At 39.9% G+C, this 23,590-nt stretch overlaps 1 protein-coding gene across 5 annotated transcripts in view; it reads left to right on the forward strand.

The window, feature by feature from the left end:
• Positions 1 to 23,590, forward strand: part of SH3KBP1 (SH3 domain containing kinase binding protein 1) — a 135,731-nt gene that overhangs the window by 47,024 nt on the left and 65,117 nt on the right. For all 5 annotated transcript variants that reach the window (XM_077927467.1, XM_077927468.1, XM_028727555.2 and 2 more), the window contains exons 3-4: positions 4,794 to 4,917; positions 23,275 to 23,381. In XM_077927467.1, coding sequence (XP_077783593.1) covers positions 4,794 to 4,917; positions 23,275 to 23,381 — 231 coding nt within the window. The remainder of the gene's footprint in view (positions 1 to 4,793; positions 4,918 to 23,274; positions 23,382 to 23,590) is intronic.

Raw genomic sequence — 23,590 nt, forward strand, 5'->3', positions numbered from 1 at the left:
GCATAGGAATTTGTTCATTCCCCCCCCCCCCCACACACAAAAATAGTCCGGTCCAGCACATGGTCTGAGGGACATTGAACCGGCCCACGGCTGAAAAAAGTTGCTGCCCCTGTCCTAGACTATCATTTCTGCATTTCTTAGGCCAGGCTTTGGGTAGCAGACTCTTCTGCATTTTGCACATTTGGTACTATTCATTTGTTAGTTTCTATTCTGTTTTTCCCCCTGACAGCCGCAACAGTTGACATTTTCTGAATTGGAAAGTTAAGTGCTATGGCTGCAACATAAATGTCTAAAAATAATTTTCTGAATTCTGAAATAGTTTTCTAAAGAGCTGAAGTGGTTTTGCAAAACAGCTTCTAAATAGAGAACTGCAGGTACTTCTGTTTCTGAGTTTGGCATAGACCTGGGAGGGGAACAGAGTTTGATTGTATCTCAATAGATTTGTCAAGTGAAAACTTTTTTAAAAATTCTCTGATAACAATAAGTGAAATCTGTTATGTTCTGAGCAACTGATTGTTCTGGAATATGGAGAAACTCGGGATAAAGGAATTTGGCATTCTTGTATTGTAGGAGCCTCGTTTGTGCAGGCTTGTTAAGTGAGTTGGAACTGTAGATCACTTAGATCACTTGCAGAGACAGTTTGTAAAAGCATCATTTCTGAAAAGATGCAATTACGGAGGGTGAAGAAAAGTATACACCAGGGTAGGATTATTATAGAGAACTTTTAAAGGGGGAAATGAAACACACAGTAATGTTTAGAAACAATGGTTTCAAGGGAAAACCGGGAAGGAAGAAGGTATTTTAACAGGAAAGGACAGAAACCTTGTACTTTGTGGAGAAACACCACAGTGCCTGAAGCAGAAAAGTTCACATGAAAAACATTGTTTGCGTATGACATGGATGAAGAAGTTAGGAAGATCTTACAAAACATTTAGCACTAATGAGAGAGAGTATATCAGCTTGCTCCAATTCAAAATGTAACTTAGAAGTCTTGTCTGCTGATTCCATAAATTTCCCAACTCCGGTACAGATTATTTGTGTAGAAGGCCACATTCCTTCAAGGGTAGTGGATGGGGCCAGAGCCAAAGGTGAGCAGGGTTCATTCCCCCCCCTTTCTGCCACTTCCTTGTTGTTTTCTGTGAGTGAAGCAGGTACATTGCTCTTCTTGAGCTAATGGCTTGCAGAGGGTTTTTAAATTTTTTGCTAATGGTCCCATGCAGTCCTAGGGCTATAGGTTGTTCATACCTATTCTATACCTTTAAATCTGTGGTCCTAATGTGATTTATTGGGAATAGTGTCCAGGACTAAATTCACTTTTCATTGAAGTGCATTATAGGTGATTCAGTGGTGCTATGGAGCATGCTCAAAGAAAGTAACTCTGTCTGCCCCATTCAATCACCATCTTACTCAGTGCATTCAGAGCTCAATTCTTTGAGAAGTTTGAAGCCAATTTTTACCTGAGCTGCTGAACTGCCAGTATGTGAAAAGGACCAATTTCATTTTGGAATAACACTAGCATGTAGGCCTCTATCTTTACCTTTACTGGTGTCTGCTGTTCTCCAGAAACCTTGAGGTCCTACTAGATTCACATTAAAAACACAACACACCAGCTCTTTCATTTTTGCTTTTCTCCTTACCCTCCATTAGCTGCTATGTCATTACAGTGTAGTAAAATGCAGTGTAGGAGCTTCCAGAGCTTGCAGTAATTCTATAAATTATTCACATTAATTTAACTTGTGGATTTGTTCCAAAGGACTGCATATTTCCATTTGAGTTGCTGTTCTGCTACCCAAATGTTTATAGCTCCCACCTCCCTTGGTTAAGCAAGAATGATGATAAAATAACCAGAAATCTTCATTCACTCTGACAAAAGCAATGCAACACATCATTAAATGTCACATTATCCTCTAGTCAAGCTTGTTTATATCATGTTCTTCATGAGATTTCCTAGTGTTTCATGATGCTTTATTCTACATGAGTGAGATGCTGATAATGAAAGCTGAATGTATCCCAGATTTCTGTGGCTCTCTTACAATAGAACTATATTGTGTATGTTAAGCCTGGCTCCTGTGTTGAATGACTTCCCTTATGGGCTGGAGAAGAGTGTCTTTTGGGTTTCCTTGGTATTGGGCCTAGTGATGTCACCAAGCCTGAATTTAGTTTGAAAGCATAAGAGACACAGTAGTTCTCCCGTAACATAGGAATCAGTTGTGTTGAATATGACTAGAATTGTCAATATTTCCCCCCTTGAATTGTTTTAACCAAAATCATTGAAAAAACTGACACATCTGAACAGATCTGTTGAAGTTCCCCATTATCTGGTTCAGAAAATGTTGAGCACTTGAGCACAGAGCTTCTAGGGAGCATTCAGAACATAGGAGCTCAGCCCTTCACCCCTTTCTAGTACCTAGCCAGGCTCTGATCTGGGTAGGTGATTACATGAGCTTCCATCTCTTCATGAGTAGATTTGTGAGTAGCTGGGCTACTCATAGATTTGTACGAGTAGCTGTGCACTATACCAGTGGCCCTAAAACTCATGCCTGGCACACCTCCTCAGTCCCTGCAGCAGATGAGGAGGCGCAAATGTTGTCCTCTCTTTAGAAGCTCATTCTGATTTATTAATAATATTTGTATCCTCTTTGGCTTTGATATTTGGTGGGAATTGGGATTTCTAAGTTGTTATTTACCTTATTACTTTGCACTGAACTAACCGTTATGGGTGTCAATACCATAATATATAAGTCTCCACTTGTGTAAAAAGCCTATCACAGCATTGATAATTGTCTGCAAAGTTTCCTGGATTTTTATTGTGCAAAAATCATAGTGTGAATTTGCTGTAAGAAAAAAACCTTTATTTATGTATGTATGTATGTATGTATGTATGTATGTGTGAAAGATATAAATACAAATTTTGAACTGGTGTTTGGAATAATAAATTAATAATTTACACAAGACTAACAGAACATTTAGACAAAGATCAGAAAAGAAAATAACACGTTGACAGTTTGGTTTAAGGTTTTATCCCCCCGTTATTTCCTTATTAATGGTTGTTGGGTTTGCTTTTTGTTTTTGCTTTCCCTCTGTAGCAGATTAATTTGATCATCAGGGTGCAGAGTTTCCAGTCTGAAGAAGAGGAAATATTTTGATAGAAGGGAAGTTGTGTCTTTAGACACAGTAGCTAAAAATAGGTATTCTGCTTTTGAATGGTGTGAATAAATTCTGAAAACAATCCATGATTGTTAGAAATGATTATTTAACAAAATGGCTAGTGTTCTCTTGTTTACCCCACCCTGTAAACTATCTACCACTTCCGGAAGAGGTTAGTTTACCATTTACCATTGTCAAGCAGTTTAGATAAATCTATAAAAGTAATCCATTACTCATTAAACTTCAAGATTACACTTCTGAAATTTCAAACCTGTACTATGTACATACCTAAAGCTTGTTAAATTTGGAGATTTCAGGTCAGTTTGTCAGAAGTTTGGAGATAGGGATAATTTAGGAACCTAGCTTTCACATTTAGACTACCTTGTACAGTTTTGAGGGTTTTCTCTAGCTGAAAATGTCTCCAGGAAAAACTTAAGTATTGTTGGAGAAAGGCCTCTGCCTTGTCCACAGAATTGCTATGTGCTCATAGGAAAATACCATTTTCCATTGACCAAGAGTCCATTGGCATGGATTTTAGAGCTCTGTTTATTGAGGTCTCTTATTTCTGCTTTCAGAGCAATGTGTTGCATCATAGGTCAAGGCTATAATAAAAATATTATAATCAGTTTTGTGATTTTGGAGGTTTCAGTGTCAAAGGCAAGTAAAGTTTTAGGAATAGCACTCTTAAGTAGAACATTAAACTTCATGTTCATTGCTCACAATCTATAATCTGGTCGGAATCTACCAACAGTGAAGTTTCAGATTCTTGACAGCATAGCACATTTCATTGCTTTCATTTATAGTGTATTGTGTAACCAACCAGAGATATACCAGGAAATTACCATGAGCAGGAAAAGTCTAATTTAGCTGCAGTCATAGCTTTGCGAGTTGGGACACAATTTGAGGGCACAAATAAGTCAATGAAGGGTGGCCTTGGGAACAGGGTAGAAATATTTTAAGAAAATATCCATAGTTTATTCATGTGCTCCTACACCTTCTGCCTGCCAACCGGGAACAGGTTTGGGGGTATTTTTAGTTATAACACACAAATATAAATCTTTCCCCAGGTTGAATTGTTCCAGCTTTTATAAGACCATTTCTGGCGTACATATGTAGTAAATGTGCAGACAGACTTTGAACCTTGAAGTTGTTAAGTTTCATTGCAAAGGCAGCTTTCTGTTTGTTTTGGGTGCTTCTACAAGTTTTTTAAAACTGGGCTGTGTAAGTGTGATAATCAGCGGTCCATGCAGCCTTCCCTAATCTGCCCTCTTCCTGTTTTGTCTGGTATTACTTGCAGTTACTCATTCATTTAGATTTTACATAATTTTATTACTATTTGCATAAATGCTTTTCACGTTGCTTTATTGCATTTTAATGTTTCTTTTTATTATTTGTTGAATAATAGTTTTTTTTTCCTTTTTAAAAAGGAAATGCTTTTTAAAGAAAAAAACCCAGCATCTTAAATTAAACTATTTCAGTTAAACTAATTTGGTTTGGAGTTTAACTTACATTGTTGTTAACTTGTGTTACTTTTAGTCTGTCATTGCTTTGTTTTGTAATGCTCTGGGGCCTAGGTTCAGAGTTCATACCTAAACATTCTAAATAGTTCTTCCCTCTTTCTTTCTTTGTTTCTGTTTCTTATACAGGAAATAAAAAAAGAAGCAAAGAAGGAAGGTCCTGTCATCAAAGTACCCGAAAAGTCTATACATGATGTTTCCAATGGAAGTCCTTTACTGTTGTCTGAGACAATTATTAGAGCCTCCAAAAAAGGTAATATATTTTAAATTAAAAGCTCCAGGATAAACTGTATTTGGAATGTTTCCAACCATAAAATTATACACTGGACAAATGTATATACATTAAGGGTGGGAAAAGTTGTCAGATGGGCAAACAGGTTTATAAAAGCCAATTCAAACATTCAGTCACTGTGTCTTCCCATCTGAGGATACCGCTCTCTTATCAAGTACAGAATCACTTGTGTTTCTTTAACCAAAGTGCTGCATTATTGAGTGCAATTATTTTAACAAGGAGCAGCTAGTTATAGTTAGATTTATGGCAACATAGGGCTTGTCAACACCAGAGTTTAGTGTCCTTCTGAAGCTACTTGTGTCTTTCTTTTCATTTCATTTTGGTGGTATCTACACATCTTCCTTCTCCAAGTGGCAGCTTGCACTCCCCCCCCCCCCCCCTTCAGCCTTTTCCAATTTGCAGATAATCCAATAAGGAAAGAAAATCCAATATAAAAGTGCATGCTATCCAACTGTGGATCTGCTGAAGCACATTGTGTGGCCAGGTTTCTTTATGTGTGTTGTTTCTGTCGGCTCAAAGGATGCAGTGTGCCTTTCTCCATTGGTTGCTGCTGAAGGCACATTTGCAGTAATTTTTTTACATTTCTAAAACAGCTCTTTTGCACAGAACAGCTCAAATAACCAACTTCCCACCCCATACTAAGTTCATAATTGGCAAGTGACTGTTTATAGCAGGGGTGTCAAACTCAAATTCATCGGGGGCCGCATCAGCAGTTTGGTCACCCTCAAAGGGCCGGTTGTATCTGTAGGACTATGTGTCCACATCATATGTACTTACAGTACAGGAGAGAAGGGTTCAGGCAGCCATTGGATCTGTCACATCACAGGATGGCATGCGCTCAATATAAAAACAAGTGGAGGTTTCCTGAATGCATGTAAAGTGGAGGTTTCCTGTGTAGAACGGCCGGCGCCGCTAGAGGGCAGACGTTCTCTGGCTTGTAGGCTGCCGCGCATGCGCTGAAGAGGCGGCTTTCTTGTGTCAAAAAAAAACAACAAACGAGAATAAAAGGTGAAGGCCGCCGGCGGCTACACGGGCCACATGACGAGGTCTGGCGGGCCGGATTCGGCCCGCGTACCTTGTGTTTGACACCCGTGGTTTATAGCTCTCTAGAAAAGCACAGTAAATACTTTGGTAGTTAATTGTGCAAAGTAGGCAATGCTGGTTATATACATTTTACATTACCCACATATATTATCCATATATATATATATATATATATATATGCTTTCGTAGATTTTCACGGGTACAGGAATGCAGGTTTTGGTGTCCTCGGGTGTCTTCCCGTGTAAAAGTTGGGGTGTCTAGGCGACGTTTCGACGAGGTCTCACTCGTCATCTTCAGGCTGGTGCTTTCGGCTTCTTCTGTTCCAGTAACAAGAAGCCGAAAGCACCAGCCTGAAGATGACGAGTGAGACCTCGTCGAAACGTCGCCTAGACACCCCAACTTTTACACGGGAAGACACCCGAGGACACCAAAACCTGCATATATATATATATATATATATTTGCTTTCGTAGATTTTCACGGGTACAGGAATGCAGGTTTTGGTGTCCTCGGGTATCTTCCCGTGTAAAAGTTGGGGTGTCTAGGCGACGTTTCGACGAGGTCTCACTCGTCATCTTCAGGCTGGTGCTTTCGGCTTCTTGTTACTGGAACAGAGCAGGATCTCAGTGTTTGAGTTCCTATAAATACTGTTGAGGAGGTGTGGCCTCCTACGTTCTGGGCAGAGAGGAAGTTCCTCTCTGCCCAGAACATAGGAGGCCACACCTCCTCAACAGTATTTATAGGAACTCAAACACTGAGATCCTGCTCTGTTCCAGTAACAAGAAGCCGAAAGCACCAGCCTGAAGATGACGAGTGAGACCTCGTCGAAACGTCGCCTAGACACCCCAACTTTTACACGGGAAGATACCCGAGGACACCAAAACCTGCATATATATATATATATATATATATATATATATATATATATATATGTATATATGTTTTGGAAACATGCTGAGTTTATTATCTCAGTACCAGTTTTCCCCTTCCTTTTCTTGCATCGTAGCATGATGAAATAAACAGGATATTCTCAAATATAGTTAGGTCCATGCAACAGCTTAAAAACCTGATCCTGCTAAATAGAATATGTTTTGATTGCTTGAAAGAAAACATGCAATTTTGACATAGTTGTGTCAGTGGGTTGCCTTGCCAGTTATGCTCTCCAGAGAGTGTGGAACCATTCAAGGATTTTTATTTCAAGAACAAATGTTGTATTTTTTACCTTGGAGGCTTACCAGCTTCTGTTTCTTATCTCAAAGCCAAGTCCTTGGTGACTATGAAACTTTGAAATGTGCTATTCATGGCAGAAACTGCCTGTTTGTGTCAAAATCTTACTAGAAACTAAGGGGGAAAAACTTACCAGAAACCAGTACAGTGGTACCTCGGGTTAAGAACTTAATTCGTTCTGGAGGTCCGTTCTTAACCTGAAACTGTTCTTAACCTGAGGTACCACTTTAGCTAATGGGGCCTCCAGCTGCCGCTGTGCCACTGCCGTGCGATTTCTGTTCTTATCCTGAAGCAAAGTTCTTAACCTGAGGTACTATTTCTGGGTTAGCGGAGTCTGTAACCTGAAGTATCTGTAACCCAAGATACCACTGTATTACGCTATTGAGCCACCAGTCAAAGAAACTCAACCCAAAGGACTGAATCCAGGCAGTCTGTGAAACTAACAATCATCCTATATAAGCAACTAGCAGCATCATACCTGGCATTGCTCAGGAATTCTAAGGATCAATGCAATCAGAAAGGTTCAGTCCACCATCTTGATTCAAAATGGCATCCAGTTGTATCCTAACTTAGATGAAAACCTGATCGTGAAACTCAGGAACCATCATGCAAAATTTGCTTGTATCTTAAGAAGTGTCCAAACACATAGCAAGCAAACAACTTCCCAAAATATATAGTAGATAGAATATTATATAATGAGAGCAATTAAACATAGCATTAAGCTAAAGTCCCTCCCCCCACCAAAAAAACCACCTCTGTTGCAGAATATGATTGGATTTACTTAGACAAGGGGATAAAATCCATAAAGTATTGCAGATAAGTAGGTGATCTATGGCAGATTAGAAAGAACAAGACAGCACTTAGAAGTCATATTAGTCCCAGGTAGAAGAATTGTGTTGGGGGAAAAGAAAACAAAACAAAAAAAAAAAGTCCAAGCCATGTGATATGAGATGTTTGATGAAGATATACAGTACTAGAATATAGGCTCTGAAAACCAAAGATTCTGATACATTTTGCCTGTGGAATTTTTGCATTATCTTTTCGGTGTTCTAAAAGACTTGGCATTGGGTTTTTTGGGTTACGCTTGTGCAAGTAATAGAAGGCTCCATATGGTCTGTGGCAGCTGGGCCTCTGTTATCTGGGGCACTAAAATGGAAAGGAAGTACATCCTGTTACAACTTTTAAATCCTAGCAATTTTTAATAGTGTTTTGGTATGCCTGGGCTTGTACTAACCATTTAATTTTTAATGTCTCCTGCAAGTTCACTTTTATGTAAGAGATTTTTAAATGTCACAGTATGTCAGAAAGCAAATGAAAGCTGGATAAACAGGAAAATTGACTATTCTAAATCATTGTACTAAGACTTGTACAAGGTAGAAAAATGATGAGGAAATGAAATGTAGCATGGTATCAAAGGTGCTTTTAAAAAATGATGGGTCAAGCCTCCTGACTCCTTGCAACTTCAACATGGGTCCTGATAGTTTGGACCCAGACTGTTTTATGGATTGACTCATCATTCCCATTTCTGGTCTGTGCCAGCTGCATATGGAAGTTTGCTTGGGACACTATACTTCCGTTGGTGCAGCATCACACTGTTGACTCATGTTAATCTTGTGGTCTAGTAAGACCCCTAGGTCTTTTTCTTACAGACTGCTGGCAGGCCAGGTGTCCCCTATCTTATCTGTGCAGCTGGTTCTTCCTGCCTAAGTGTAGAACCTTACAGTTGTCCCCATTGTAATTCATTTTGTTGGTTTTTGCCAAGTTCTCCTGTCTGTTAACATTAAGCATGAATTCTGATTCTGTCTTAAGTGGCATTGGCCACCCCTCCCAATTTGATGTCATCTGCAAATTTGATGAGCATACCCTCAATTCCTTAATCCAAGTTATTTATAAAGATGTTGAACAACAACGGGCCCAGGACAAAACCCTACAACACCCCACTTGTCACTTTTTTCCAGAATGACGAGGGACCATTAGTGAGCACTATTTGGGTTTGGCAAGTCAACCAACTTCAATTCCACCTAACACTTATTTTGTCCAGTCTACATTTGCTAGCTTCTCTGCAGGTATATCATGGGGGACATTGTCAAAAGCCTTACTGAAATCAAGATACACTATGTCCCTCAGCATTTCCCTGATCCATCAAGTTCATCAGGCCCTGGAGATTTGGATTTATGCAAAGTAGCTAGATGTTCCCTTACCACCTCTTCCTATCTTGGACTTCAGCTTCCTCTTTGCCTCATTTATTAGTAAAAAATATATAGGACACTCTTTGACCTTAATCACCTCTCTAGAGTCTAGCAGATAAGACTCAAAATGATGTCCCACTTATCTCTCGTCTGTATTCAAATTAATGTAAAGCTGGTAGCTCTAGCCCTCTTTTTCAATTTTATTGATCTTCAGGCTGAAGGAGCAGCTGGGTCATTTGCAGGTCTTTTCATTTTTGGAGGAATTTAAAGGATACTGCATTCCTGACACGGCCATGATTCTTTGGTTCGATTTCTGTTAATGTGTTTCAGTGCTGAACACAGACAGAGGAGCTTGAAAAGTTTTTGGAATTTCATTTCCTGTTTTGAACCCGAGGGTAGGTCACTTGCAGCAGTACCCTGGAGCATCTGCTCTGCCTGTACATGTATTGTAATTTATAGGCATAAAATGATGGCGATGAGAATGAGAGCCAGAGACACAGATCAACAATCTCATCTTTGTAGAGCCGGCACGTTACATTCTGTTCCTGTAATGAGTTGCAATGAGGAAACTGTTAAGGAGAAGTGTATCACTTTCTCTTACCAGACTTGTGGCCAGTGTGAATGCTGCATGAGAGATGAGATTAAACTTGAAATGCCTGTGTCAGGACACTAAGGGTGCTATCCAGCCAAGAAGTCCCTCCAGCTCAAGCACTGTTGTCTGTGGCAGCAGAACTTCCCTCTCCTCTCCCTGTGCATCCCCTAAATTTGTCCTGGGGAACATTTAGGTAGCTTGTGGGAGAGGAGAGGGAGCAGGAAAAATAGCCTGGGCTATCAGAACTGTTTAGATGCATACTGGCCTAAGAAACTAAAAGTCAATCCAACAGCCCATTCATGGAGCAGCCAGCCATGTAGTTTACAGTGGAGAGAGACAGTGGACTGGAAGGTGCTTGTTAGAGAGAACCAACTGAGGGAATAAATGCACACACACGGGAAACCATTTATAGCCAAAGGCGGCAGTTTCTTGGTAGGTGAAAATGGTATCCAGTATCTGGGACAGAAGGGAGGAAAGGATGATATGGCACAATGTATTTGATAAAACATGTATAGGATTGGGGAGGTGGGGCGGAGAAAACAACCATTATAGACAGGTTCCAAAGAAATTGAGACATTTCCGTTACATTCCTGTATATTGTTTAGATTTGAGCTTTTGCTGTTTGACTTTTTAAAAATCCTAAACCCATATTTATACCGTGCATTATAAAAATCCAGGGTGTTTGTTTATGAAAGCATTTAAATGACACCCACAATCTAAATAAGAGAGAGCGCGCGCAAATTGTATTTCCTTGTTAAATAATAAAATAAGTGACTTTTAATTGGTTTATGTCATCACATCTTCACTACATCCAAATTATGCCGTCCTTCTAACCCATGAAGCAATTGGTGATTACTCCATTAATGGCAAATGCATTGTGTTCAGTCATGTAATATATTTGATCTTATGTACTTGCGATAAAAAAATGTATTTATTCTGAAAATGGAATGTACAGGTTTATGACATCCAGCATACCAATTCAGCAATTTTTTAATAATTATGATGAAGCCACTATTTTTCCCTTGGGCAACATATGCTTTCCTCCCTTTTTGTCTGTGTATCTAAGCTCTGAAGCTGATCCTAACTCTGAGCTAGGGGATTGTCATGTGGCCTCCTCCTTCACAGTGGCTGCCCCCTTGTGGTAGACCATGTACACTAATTACCGTAGAACAGTAATTTTTTCTCTCTCTCTCCTGTATAGTGAGCATCATGGAGAATGCAGGTTAGAACAGCAAGGCAAAATGTCTTTTTACTGGAAAAGTTTGCATTTGTGGTAAGATGTGAAGAGGGGCTATGTCAACCTGTCTGGGGCCCTTCATGCTCACACATTCATATTAAGCTATAGTTTAGCTTAGCATTTTCTCTGAACCAGCTTGAGCGTATGATCATATATTACTGTGCAAATGTTTTGATTCCAGTTCCTAATAAGCTGTTCCTTTTCTATGAACAATAGTTATAACAAGTGCTTTTTATCTAGAAAAATACATGCTGGTATTCACCATGAAGTTGGTACAGTAAGTGCCACACTTTTTAACAACAACAACAACAGTGCCGGTACTGCGTGCCCTTGAGTACCCCCTGGGGGGAAACACTGGTTGTAACGGTTATCTTTCTCTGTTCTGAAGAATAAGCTAGTTTAACTATGAATGAGACTTCCAGGATTTTCTAAAGTCATTTGGAAACTTGCTTTAGATTTAAATGCATGCAAGTGATCTGAGTGCAGGACATGCACATTTTACTGTGTTAGCGTATGCTACAGCATGTTACACCAAGCAGTTTGTTTGGATAAAAGGTGACCGTGCAGATAATCCCACACCTCTTAGTTGTTTTTTTAGGGATAGTCTAATTTCTGTATGGCCCTGAGGTATTCCATAACCATTTGCTTCCCTCATGGTTAATTTTAAGTGGCAGATGTTCAATAACATAATGAAACCACTGCTATATTGGTTTACAAAGCCCAATGTTGTGTCATAATGATTCATTTATCTTGATGCCAAATACAATGCAGTACTCTGCTTATATATGTATTTGCGTAGATAGCTTGTCTGTTCTAGGCTTTGTTCTTTATGGATAACACCTTCATATATATTTTTAGGGGGGGAATTAAACTGCTCAGTCAGAAAATTCTCCCAGTGGTATTCAAATAAAATTGTATTTAAAACATGACTAAAAGTCACACATCAGTAAAAAACAAATATACATACAACCATTATCATTAAAAATAAATATAAAATCAACATAACTAAATAATCTGTATTGCTGAAACAGAAAACCTTCAGAGCATTTATATCTTCTACATAAAATGGAATACTTTAAATGATAGTTTGTGAGGAAAGAAATAGTGAGATATTGCTAAATAGAAATAGGAAGTTTGCTTCTTCAGTCTTCTGAAAAAAACACAAAGGTTTTTTCCTTTAATCCATATACCAAAATGTTTGCTACTTTTAGGAATGAAAATATTCCTAGTGGAGTCAAAAGGCTGTGTCTAATATTAGTCATACTCAGAGCAGACCTATCAGATTGAATGGACATGATTTACTAAGGTGCATTAGTTGGCTATATCCCAAAGAATGCATTTTTCTCCTCTTGTTAGAGGCCCCTAAAGGTTCCTGAGTATCATGGGGGGAAAATAAGGAAATGCATGATTGAAAACAATTTGTTGAACAATTGAAGAACAATTCATTTTGGAATGCTATATTTTTAGAATTCATTCTTTAAAACGAAAAAAAAAATATGTTCATAAATGACAGGACATTTTGTCCTGTATTTTTAGTCAATATCTTACTTTATCCTGTTTAACAGAAAAAGTTAAGAATTGCTTACTTATATTAAAGCAAAAGAATCCTAAGGGAATATAGATATAGATATATAATATTTTCATTAACTTTTTGTTCCAAAAATTAATGGAGTCTAAACTGGACATAATCTGTTAGACATATTGCCCTTTTTGTAACATGTTTGGTGACATTTTCAGTCACCTCTGGGTTCGGCACGCATATTCATCTTTCAGAAGCCTATTAATTGGTCATTGACTGTATTTTCTTTGATGATTAGAATGCATATAAAGATACTCAATTTTGTATTTAGATATTAGTCATATGCTCTCTCAAACTGCATTTGAGATAAATCAGCTGTTCCTTAAAAAAATGAGATGTTAAACAACTGCTGTTATGTGTTGCTAAGGAGGAAGGCAATATAAATAACTTGCTATTGAATCCCTATGAAATAGTTTGCAGTCGTGAACTGAAAATGTTTTTGAGATTTTTAAGAATATACTAATAACAGGCTTTCATTTATTTATATCCCTTGCACAACGAAAAAAGATTATCTGTTGATCTGTTTAAGTGATTTTGGGTTAACTTTTAATTAAGTATTTAACCATATTCTTAGTTCATTGAGTAAGGGGTAAGGGCAGGGAATACAGCTTTCTCTGCCCACCCCCGCAGTACTAAAGAGAATATTTTATTTAAGCAGTTCGGAATCACTTAGGTGCTTGGTAATCTAATGAGAATTTTATTGTTCATGTGAGAGTATGTGCTAACTGAAGTGAATGGCATTAAACTAGCACTTCTGTAGGCTACAAATGTAGTTTAGTTATACAACAAAATGCCTTTCTCCTGACTCCTAATTCTATAGGTCATCTTATAGATACTCCTTATAGATATATATCTACAGATAATGAATAGGATCTAAAGAGGGTATATGCATGCCCAAGGAACTATTGATTTTGAACAGCAGGATATTAATTGTCCTTGTAACCCCTCAGTTTCAAAAGCTATTTTGCCCTGTGATATGCAAAGCTGCTGCTCAAATAGTCCAGAGTTCTTTTGCATGATTCCTTAGCTCTTGGCCACGACATCGTCTTTCTTTATGTTCCATTACTGCAATGATAAGGTTAGTAGGTTCGCTTGCTTCATTGTGTAGTGTTTGGTTTGCATTAATTGAGTGTCTGAGCAGTTTTCACTCCTACATGGAAACATTCAGACATTGCAAGAGGGGGTAGGGGAAAGTGAGGCTGTAAGCCCAATACAGTGGTACATTGGGTTACAGATGCTTCAGGTTACAGACTCTGCTAACCCAGAAATAGTACCTCGGGTTAAGAATTTTGCTTCAGGATGAGAACAGAAATCACGCGGCGGCAGAGGGAGGCCCCATTAGCTAAAGTGGTACCTCAGGTTAAGAACAGTTTCAGGTTAAGAACGGACCTCCAGAATGAATTAAGTTCTTAACCTGAGGTACCACTGTACTGTGTTCCTTCCCAATTTTAGTGAAATCTTCCTCCAAGTCATTATAAAAGGCAGGGCTTTGTTGCACACATGCCCCTCCTCACATGGCCTCTGAGGAGTGAATAGGTTTTGGAGCATGTTTGTTTTTTGGTCTTTTCAACTTTTAGTCTGCGATCAAAGAGGGAGGATTAGACTTGAAGGACATCTGCCCATAGGCCCAACTTTTGCCTTGTCTCAACTGAATAATAAGAGTTGTAAAAAAAAGAGAACTATCTGAGGACAGTCTCATTGCAGTCGCACCTTGGTTTTCGAACAGCTTAGTTCACGAACAACTCAGAACTCGAACGTCGCAAAGCCTGGAAGTAGGTGTTCCAGTTTGTGAACTGCTTCGGAAGCTGAACGTCTGGCGTGTCTTCTGCAACTTCTGATTGGCTTCAGGATGCTCCTGCAGCCAATCGGAAGTCACGCCTTTGTTTTCAAATGTTTCAGAAGTCGAACGGACTTCTGGAACGCATTCTGTTCGAAAACTAAGTTATGACTGTATATAGTTATGTCCTCGGGTAGCACTAGACTTAGTTGTGTCTGGGTGGAGTTAGGAGGCTGCTGTTACTTTCTTGTTTGAGAGAAATGATAATAAAGCTTCCTAACTGGTGTGCCCATGACAAGCTTGTAAGAGCTGCAGTTTTTATCCAAGTGCCACAATTGGTTGAGTTCTCAATTACTGACTTAGACAGAGATGATTTATACTATACATTTGTCTGGGTCTGTCAGTGTCTGCCATGGTAATTAATGATATCTTCATTGTAGTATAATACATTAAGCACATGTTATTCTTTGACACAGATAAAAACTCGAATAGCAGTTGGATCCTGATTGAACTCATAGATTATTTATGTAGATTTTTTTTGGCTAAGAAATTCATGTCTCTCCTTTGGAGACAGTACAGTGCTGAAGTGTGTTATCTGGTGACAATGTTTTTCTACAGCTGCTTTCTAAAATAAGCTGGTGAATTACTTAAAGACTTGCATGCTATCTTTGTAGCAGACAGTTATACTTTAAAAAAAATCCAAATACGGATATCTAGGGTTATCAAGGGTGAATTTTTAAATAGATATGAATTTCTGTCAAAGCTCTGCAAATTGACTTCCAAGAAAAGTTTAATAGTGCACTTCTTTTAAGTAAGAATCATTTTTTGTGATTGGATTGCATAATGGTACTTAGATTTATTTTTATTTATTAATACATTTATAATCCAGATTTTCTCCAAAGGTGAAAGAGCTATGTTAACAATAATGGCTCCAAAACTCCGCATTATACTAATCCAATTTTAGAACAAGCCATGTTGTTTGTTTCTTTGCCCCCCCTCCCCCCCGCCATTATGCCTTTAGTTGCCTATGCCAAACTCTGTCTCAAGAGGCTACACAGAAGAATATATGCTAACTTGTGCTGAAGAATCCTTCTCTAGCATGCACCTAATTCTTCAAATCCACGTATGTTATCTGTTTGACAAGAGTTAGGTAAAGCAGATTAGATAAATCCACCCTCGGCTGCATAAACTGCACACCTGAAAGGGGATATCTAACTATTGACCATGCTAGCTGGGACTGATGGGAGTTGGTGTACAATAACATCTGGAGGGCTCTCCATCTGTGGAATAGGGGTAATTTTTGGCATTTTACAAGACATGTTCTAACTAAAAGGGTGGTGGTGCCAAATGGCTGTAAATGACCAGGAAGATCCCCAAAACAAAGAGCTGGACTCTTGTTCACTCCAGAATCATTGCCATCTATTCACATTCAGGATTTTCTCTTTTTCCCTTTTGCTCTTTATTATTGATAGGTTTCCCATTTCAAAGCCACCTAGTTTGATACTGTGTTTTTCTTTACAGTTTCTGTAGTCTCCATCTATCTTCTTCAAATATTTGAAACCTGCCATTTCCCCCCACAAAGAACATTTTTCTAGATTCCTGCAGAATTTTCTGTGTGTGGGGAGGGAGAGATATTTGGATAACTTATACAGGTGGTGGCCATTTTGCGCAGGGGTTCCGTACCTGACCCCTGCATGCATCAGCGGAGTGTATAAGCGTGCCCTACCCCATTATGCCCCACTCCTCCCTCATTACGCCCTCTTCAGGTTCCAAAAGGACCCGCAAGTTGGCTGTCGCAGTTCATTTGGACATGCCTAAAATGATTGCCGCCTGTATCACGATTTACTTTTTAATGTACATGTAATTAAATCATTAAGCTTACACAAGAAGTAAAACACCTCTCTCCAAGTGGTCTTTCCAACTCTTACTTTTGACACAAAATGGTGTAACAGTTCTTCGAGCTGTAAAAGATGAGATTAAGAAATGTAACAGGTGACCTTATATACTCATTTTTGTTGGTGTCTTGAGAATTTTTCTGAATGGCAAACTAAATTAGACTCCTAACAGTGACATCCAAGAATTAATGATTACAGATTCATATGCCTAAAAGCATGTGAATGATGCCAGCAGATGTCAAAATTTTAGGCGTTTTTCTGCTCATCCTGAAGCATCTGTAGGCCAGGCTGTAGTGTCACTGCGCAGCAGATAACTTGCAGTGTGGCGTGAAAAATACATGACAATGTAATTGGAAGATAACAAATACATAATCTTGAAACCTTTTACTTGAAATGATTATGTACCGCGAGGGGAAAAAAGTCAAGCTTGGCAGGCAGGAAATGCATTGGGTGTGTAAGACTATAAATCAAGAGGCAAAGGGTGTTGTTTTATTCATAGAATGAAATTGCTGGAATGGTCCCAAAGGACAATTGAGCCCAACCCCACTGCCTAAAGGCAGCGCTGAGCCAGTTGTATATGCATCAGAAAAGAGAGCTGTGACATGCTCCCACTGTGCACAAGCAATTCAGTATCCCTTCTCCCATAAGACATTATGAAGAAGACAGAGCCATGTGTATAGCCTGTCACTACAGTGGAAAAGAAATGCTTACCCCTGCTTCTCTTGGGCTCCCACATCTATTGGAGTTGGTGATAAAGAAGGAGGGAGATTAGGAAGAATATGATGGGCCAGGCAAACTCCCATTTCAGGAATTAGTAGCAAGGCTGACCTACATATTATTAGCAAATCTAATTACCTAAAAAACATAACAGAAGGCTGTATGTTTAGGCACGATTCCTTTGGAGGCAGAGTCATGAAAACCTTAGTTTGAACTCTAGTTAGATTTTTGGAAAATAGCATTTTAGCATTTTTTCCCCCCCTTGGAAAAATTAGCAACTTTTCCAGACCTATTTCTCTGTAGGGATTGATTCCAAAGCTTCTCAATTAGTTAGATTATAAGTACATTTGCATGTTACCAAAACCTTAATAGGTTCAACCATTTCAAAAACACTGATCCTTCCACAGTTCCTAAAATAAATGTATGTACTTTGAACAAATAAGCAGGTATTACTTGTCTATATTATTTTAGCAACCATGAATGACCTGTGCTAAATATTGGATAAGAAAAAATACTCACGGCCTATATCTGGGGCTTTGCAACACTGAATACAATGACATGGGAGAATTCATGAGAACCAATTTAAAGAATGGGAACTTCATAAGGCTTCTTTTGGTATGTAAAATAAGATCATAAAACAGTTGCCTTCCCCCCACATACGTGTATTAATTTCTGTAAAAGAGATGAAATATTTAGCTATTTGATGATTTCCAAATTCTTAGAAGGAAGGTTACCATTTTAATGTATACTTTTTTCCATTGTTTGAGACAGGAGCAGATTAAAGCCCCATTGATTAAAACTGCCTCACATTAATGAACCAACTAAAACTTTGGCTTGATTGATCTACCCCTTAAATTTACACCCCTGCTTCAAATACAGTGGGGAAATTGAAATGTTCAGGGATAACTACCGTATTTTTCGCACCATAACACGCAGTTTTTCCCCCTTAAAAAGTAAAGGGAAATGTGTGTGCGTGTTATGGAGCGAATGCAGGCAGGAGGAGCCGCTCTTGCTGGCTGTTCGGCAGCCTCTTTTCCTCCGCTTGGCTCCCTGAGAAGCCGGCAACAGCTGAGCAACAGCTGAGTGTCAGGAGACAGCCTCTCTCCCTCCTGTCTGCCTGCTCTATGGCTTTTTAGCGAGGTGGGAGAAGGGAGGCAGCTTGGAAGCCGGCAAGAGCTGCCTGCAGCTGTAAAAGCCAAGGTGGGAGAAGGGAGACAGCCTCTTTTTCTCAGTGTCTGCCTGCTCTATGGCTCTCCCTTACACACATGTAAGTGGCTCTTACTCTGCTTTCTTTACAATGAGCTGGAAGGAGGGACAAAGAGGGCATCCCCTTCCGTCCCTCCCCCAGCACCTCACCGGTAAATTCAAACAAAGCAGCTTACAAGGCTCGTGTCCCTGCATCTCCTCCTCTTTTTGCTTCAGTTCGAGGCAAGGCAGCTGCACAAATGTGAGTTCCCCCTCTCTCTTCCTTCCCTCCCTCCCTCCCTCCCTCCCTCCCTCCCTCTTCCAGCTTCAAAAAATATTGGGGAGACAGCCAGGTAAGCCCCACTCACATACCACAATGGGGGATGGGGGATGACTCCCTCAAATATTTAATGGGGGGGGTGAAGGCACCTAGGCCCATAGGAGTTAGCTGCTTTGCCTAGGACAAATGTGAGCTCTCCATCTCTCTTCCCTCCCTCCCTCCCTCTTCCAATTTCAATAAAATATTGGGGGGGGGGCAGGTACAGGTAAGCCCCATCTCACAGACTGCAATGATCTCAAGACAAAGTGCATGCACACTGGTACCTTATATGAATGGCAATGCCCATCAGCATGGGGGGAGGATGACTCCCTCAAATATTTAATGGAGGGGGTGAAGGCACCTAGGCCTATAGGAGTTGGCTGCTTTGCCTAGGACAAGTGTGAGCTCCCCCCCTCTTCCTTCATCACTGTATTGGAGATACCATACATTACTGACAGTTCCTTCATTCACGTGGTTACAAAGCACGGATCCACATGGATCCTCAGGATTTTTGCATTGGGCTACCCCAAACTCATCGTTAGATCACATGTCTGTGGCCACAGCATGAACCACAAAAATCATACATCCACTGTTTTGTTTAGAATATTTTTTTTCTTGTTTTCCTCCTCTAAAAACTATGTGCGTGTTATGGTTGGGAGCGTGTTATAGAGCGAAAAATACGGTACTTAGGACTAAAAAAATTAAAATACTAATTAAATTGATTTATCATGCCCTTCCAATAAGTGTTTTCATCATATATTTTTTCAACTGTGTTTGACTCATTTTGGTATCTATGCAAATTTTCTTTGCTGGAAGCAAAACCAGCTCTTCAAATATACAGCTTATAGAGACAAGGTCTAGTTTCCAAGGAGACCTACTAGCATAGTGCAGAAGTAATAGAATTAAATTACTTACATATTTTCAACAGTTTTCTTAAAACACATTTTGATTTGGTTTGAATATTTCAGTATGCATGGGGAAATGATTACTATTGTAGGATAAAATGTAACATTTTACAGGATTGCTAAATATATAACATTTTAAGATTAGAATATTTAATATGATTTACATTATATTAATTTTAAAAAATGTTATTTGAATGAATGTTATAAGATCCAATTATTTGTTAATAGCAATAAAGAAAACATTAGACCAAATCTGAACAAACATATTCGTTTCCACAACAGGGAGTAAAGGAGAGGTAGTTTTGGAACACACCAAACTGATTTGAAAATATTCCACAACATTTATGTACTGCTTATATCATTTTTGTATAAATATTGCTCCCTAAAGAAGCATGCTGCATAAACCTGAGAGGAAGAATGGCTTTATGGCAAATGATGATGCAAAGTCCTCTATGCTGTCGAGAGTCACAATTGTGTGGATGCATCTGGTAGCCAGCCCTCAATGAACAGATCTTTATCTCCAAACTCCTGAGGCCCTTAAGAGACCCCACATCAGGGGTTGCAATGAGATCACGCTCACCCACCCACTGTCCTCTCTGGCTAATGCCCTGCTGACAGCTCTAAAAGGTAAAGGGGACCCCTGACCATTAGGTCCAGTCATGCCCGACTCTGGGGCTACCGCACTCATTTCACTTTATTGGCCAAGGGAGCTGGCGTACAGCTTCCGGGTCATGTGGCCAGCATGACTAAGCCGCTTCTGGCGAACCAGAGCAGCGCACGGAAACGCCGTTTACCTTCCCACCGGAGTGGTACCTGTTTATCTACTTGTACTGCGTGCTTTCGAACTGCTAGGTTGGCAGGAGCAGGGACCGAACAACGGGAGCTCACCCCGTCGCAGGGATTCTAACCGCCGACCTTCTGATCAGCAAGTCCTAGGCTCTGTGGTTTAACCCACAGCGCCGCCCGCGTCCCGCTGACAGCTCTAGCGATCAGCAAAAGCACCACCGATCTGCAGGCTTGGTAAAATTTCTTTCCAGTTCTGTCAACAGGCAGCCAGCCAAATAGCACAGTGAATTTGGGCATTAGCCTACATAAGCTGCACATGAACATAAAGAAGGGATGGACTGAACAGCTATTTATGTCCCGCTTTAGCCTTAATGGTACTCAATGATAGGTCTGTTCCATCCCATTTTAATGCTGAAAGAGCACATAAGAAGTCGGCATTTATGTTGTAAGCATTCTGTACATGTTTTTCTATGTAAAATAAGTACAGTGGTACATCAGGTACATACGCTTCAGGTTACAGACACTTCAGGTTACAGACTCCGCTAACCCAGAAATAGTGCTTCAGGTTAAGAACTTTGCTTCAGGATGAGAACAGAAATCATGCTCTGGCGGCACGGCAGCAGCGGGAGGCCCCATTAGCTAAAGTGGTGCTTCAGGTTAAGAACAGTTTCAGGTTAAGAACAGACCTCTGGAACGAATTAAGTACTTAACCTGAGGTACCACTGTAGTTTCTAATCTACACACTTCTCAGTGCTTTCCGTTGAATTTATCTGTAATACAAGATGAGATTTTTAAAAGAGGCCCAGTGGAACATGTGTACTCTGTATCCACGGGGCCTCTTTTAAAAGACTCACCCTGTATTTGTACACATCTTTTTTCATAAAGATGATGATGATGATGATGATGATTAATGCTGTGTTCCAATCCACAAGCTGGTTCAGAAGTGTCAGGCCCGTCAGCTTTGAAAAGCAGACCAAACTAATTCCTCTTTCATCCCTAATTCTAAGGCTGAACTCACCAATATCAGGTCTCTGTTGATTCTCAATGGGTGGATCACAGAGGGACAATCCTTGCTGTTCACTTCTGTCTCCCCTCTCCCCCCCCCCCGCTCTCTCTCCCCCCTTCTTTGTTGTGGGTAGAAATGGGTCTTTGCACCAAAATGCATCAAATTTGTTTTTGTCAGCATTCTGGAACCCCAGCGGTGTGGATGTTGCTTGTACCACCCTCAAATATTTACTACAGGGCCATATAAAAAGGACAGGTTAATACTCTTATTTCTCACACTTTTTTGGATACCTGACCTAGCTAATAATATTAAGCCAGTGATTTTTATACCTGGACTTTTGTGTCACTTCTTTCATGGCTTGCTTTTGCTGGCACAGTTCAAAGGGTTGGGTTAATCATCAAATAACAAAGCAGTATAAAAAACACCCCTTTTGTATGGTAGGGTTACCTTTTGATTGTAGCAATTGTTCTGCTGCCATCAAAAGTAATAATAAGAATTTAACATGAGGAGTGCAATTGAAAGTTCTTCCTGGTGAGTGTTTTCTTCAGAATGGTTAGCGGTATAAACTGACATGCTGAGCTGACCTGTGCCGCTGCGTCAGTAACTGTTGTTTGCTTTTATTCTGAGAGCTCTTTCAGGAATGTCATAGGTTAGGTGGCAATTAGAGCCCCACATGCGTGTGACCTACACACTTCTAGCTGAGGAGGAACTTGCTCTATAATTCAACGAAAAATAATTTCATTCACTAAGAGAATACCTAATTTGAATAGGAGGTTAAATAAAATAGAAGGTTAAATAAAAAGTTCATGTTTACTTGCAAGTGGAGTAGAGAAGCGGGCTATTTCGCATAATTGAATGGATGCTTTCATAAAACCTAGTAGTTAAACTGACATTTGTTTCTTTTACAAAAGTCAGTAACTTTTTTGGAGTTGAAAATCTTGGGCAAGGAGGCAGTAGAGTATAGCTCTCTTAGTGAAATTAAGATAACCACAGCCCTCTTCAGAAATTCCAAAAAGGTAAAGTAGACACATGAAGAAGAGTGTAGAATGTACTGTAGAGATGAGTGTCAGCTCTGCCTGCACTCTGTCACCTTCCAAATCATAGAAGGCAACAGTCTTCAGCTTGGAACCATTTGTAGGTTTTTGCTCCACATTGCATATAGTCACATTCTATAAGTTGGAGGAAGATGGCGCTATGGTCGCTTAGAGCAACCTCCCCCTCCACCTGCTGAAGTTGTGGTAGACCTTGGTGCCTCAAATTTCAGCTGTGCCCTGTGGGACATCAAAATTTGGCCCCCTTGCCTTCCATTCAACACCGTAGTTACAGCGTCGCCTGCAGAGTCCCTAAGGCTCCATGCCCAGTGCGACTGAACCAATCTCTCTTCCCTAAACCCACTTCCGCTGCAGTCTCCTCTGCTGTGGGCTCACCCTGCCGCCATCACGCCACGGTCTTCTGCCACAGGCACACCCACTACCTTCTGTGGCAGAGCATACCTTCAGCAAAAGTGGAGGAGGTGGGGCAGAGGGGAGGATGCACCTATGTGGGAAACAAGGGTGGTGAGCAGCGTACTCCTTCACCCCAAACCTGCCTTAGACGACCTCCCCACCTTGCCGCATGGGAGGTCTAGCTGTGACTAGGACACTCCTCTCTCTACCCCATCGTCACCCGTCTCCTTTTCCCTGAAGTTTGTGAAGCTCATACTCAGTAAACATACTGCATTTGTTATTGCTGTAGTGCTCTAGGTTTCCTGTAATTTTCAGACATGTGTTGAGAAAGGGCAGCATAGCAAACTACTTTGTAGTGCAGTTGATAGTTTAAGTACGAATGTTATAATTAATAATGTTTTTAACTTTTCATGTAGGTGATCGAAATAGGCGGAGAAGATGTCAGGTGGCTTTCAGTTATATGCCTCAGAATGAAGATGAACTAGAGTTGAAGGTTGGAGATATCATAGAGGTGGTTGGAGAAGTAAGTAGCACTCATATGCTTAGAAAAGTACTCCATTGTTTGTTCAGTGGATGTATGTGTTCTTATTTTGTATTTTTATGTTGTGAACTGCTGTGATCTTCAGATGAAGGGCAGTATACTAATAATAATAATAATAATAATAATAATAATAATAATAATAATAATAATAATAGACAATCCAAGGAAGATTCAGTAACATTGTCTGTAAC

The sequence above is a fragment of the Podarcis muralis genome, chromosome 4 (genome assembly GCF_964188315.1).
Source record: "Podarcis muralis chromosome 4, rPodMur119.hap1.1, whole genome shotgun sequence".
NCBI classification, from domain to species: Eukaryota; Metazoa; Chordata; class Lepidosauria; order Squamata; family Lacertidae; genus Podarcis; species Podarcis muralis.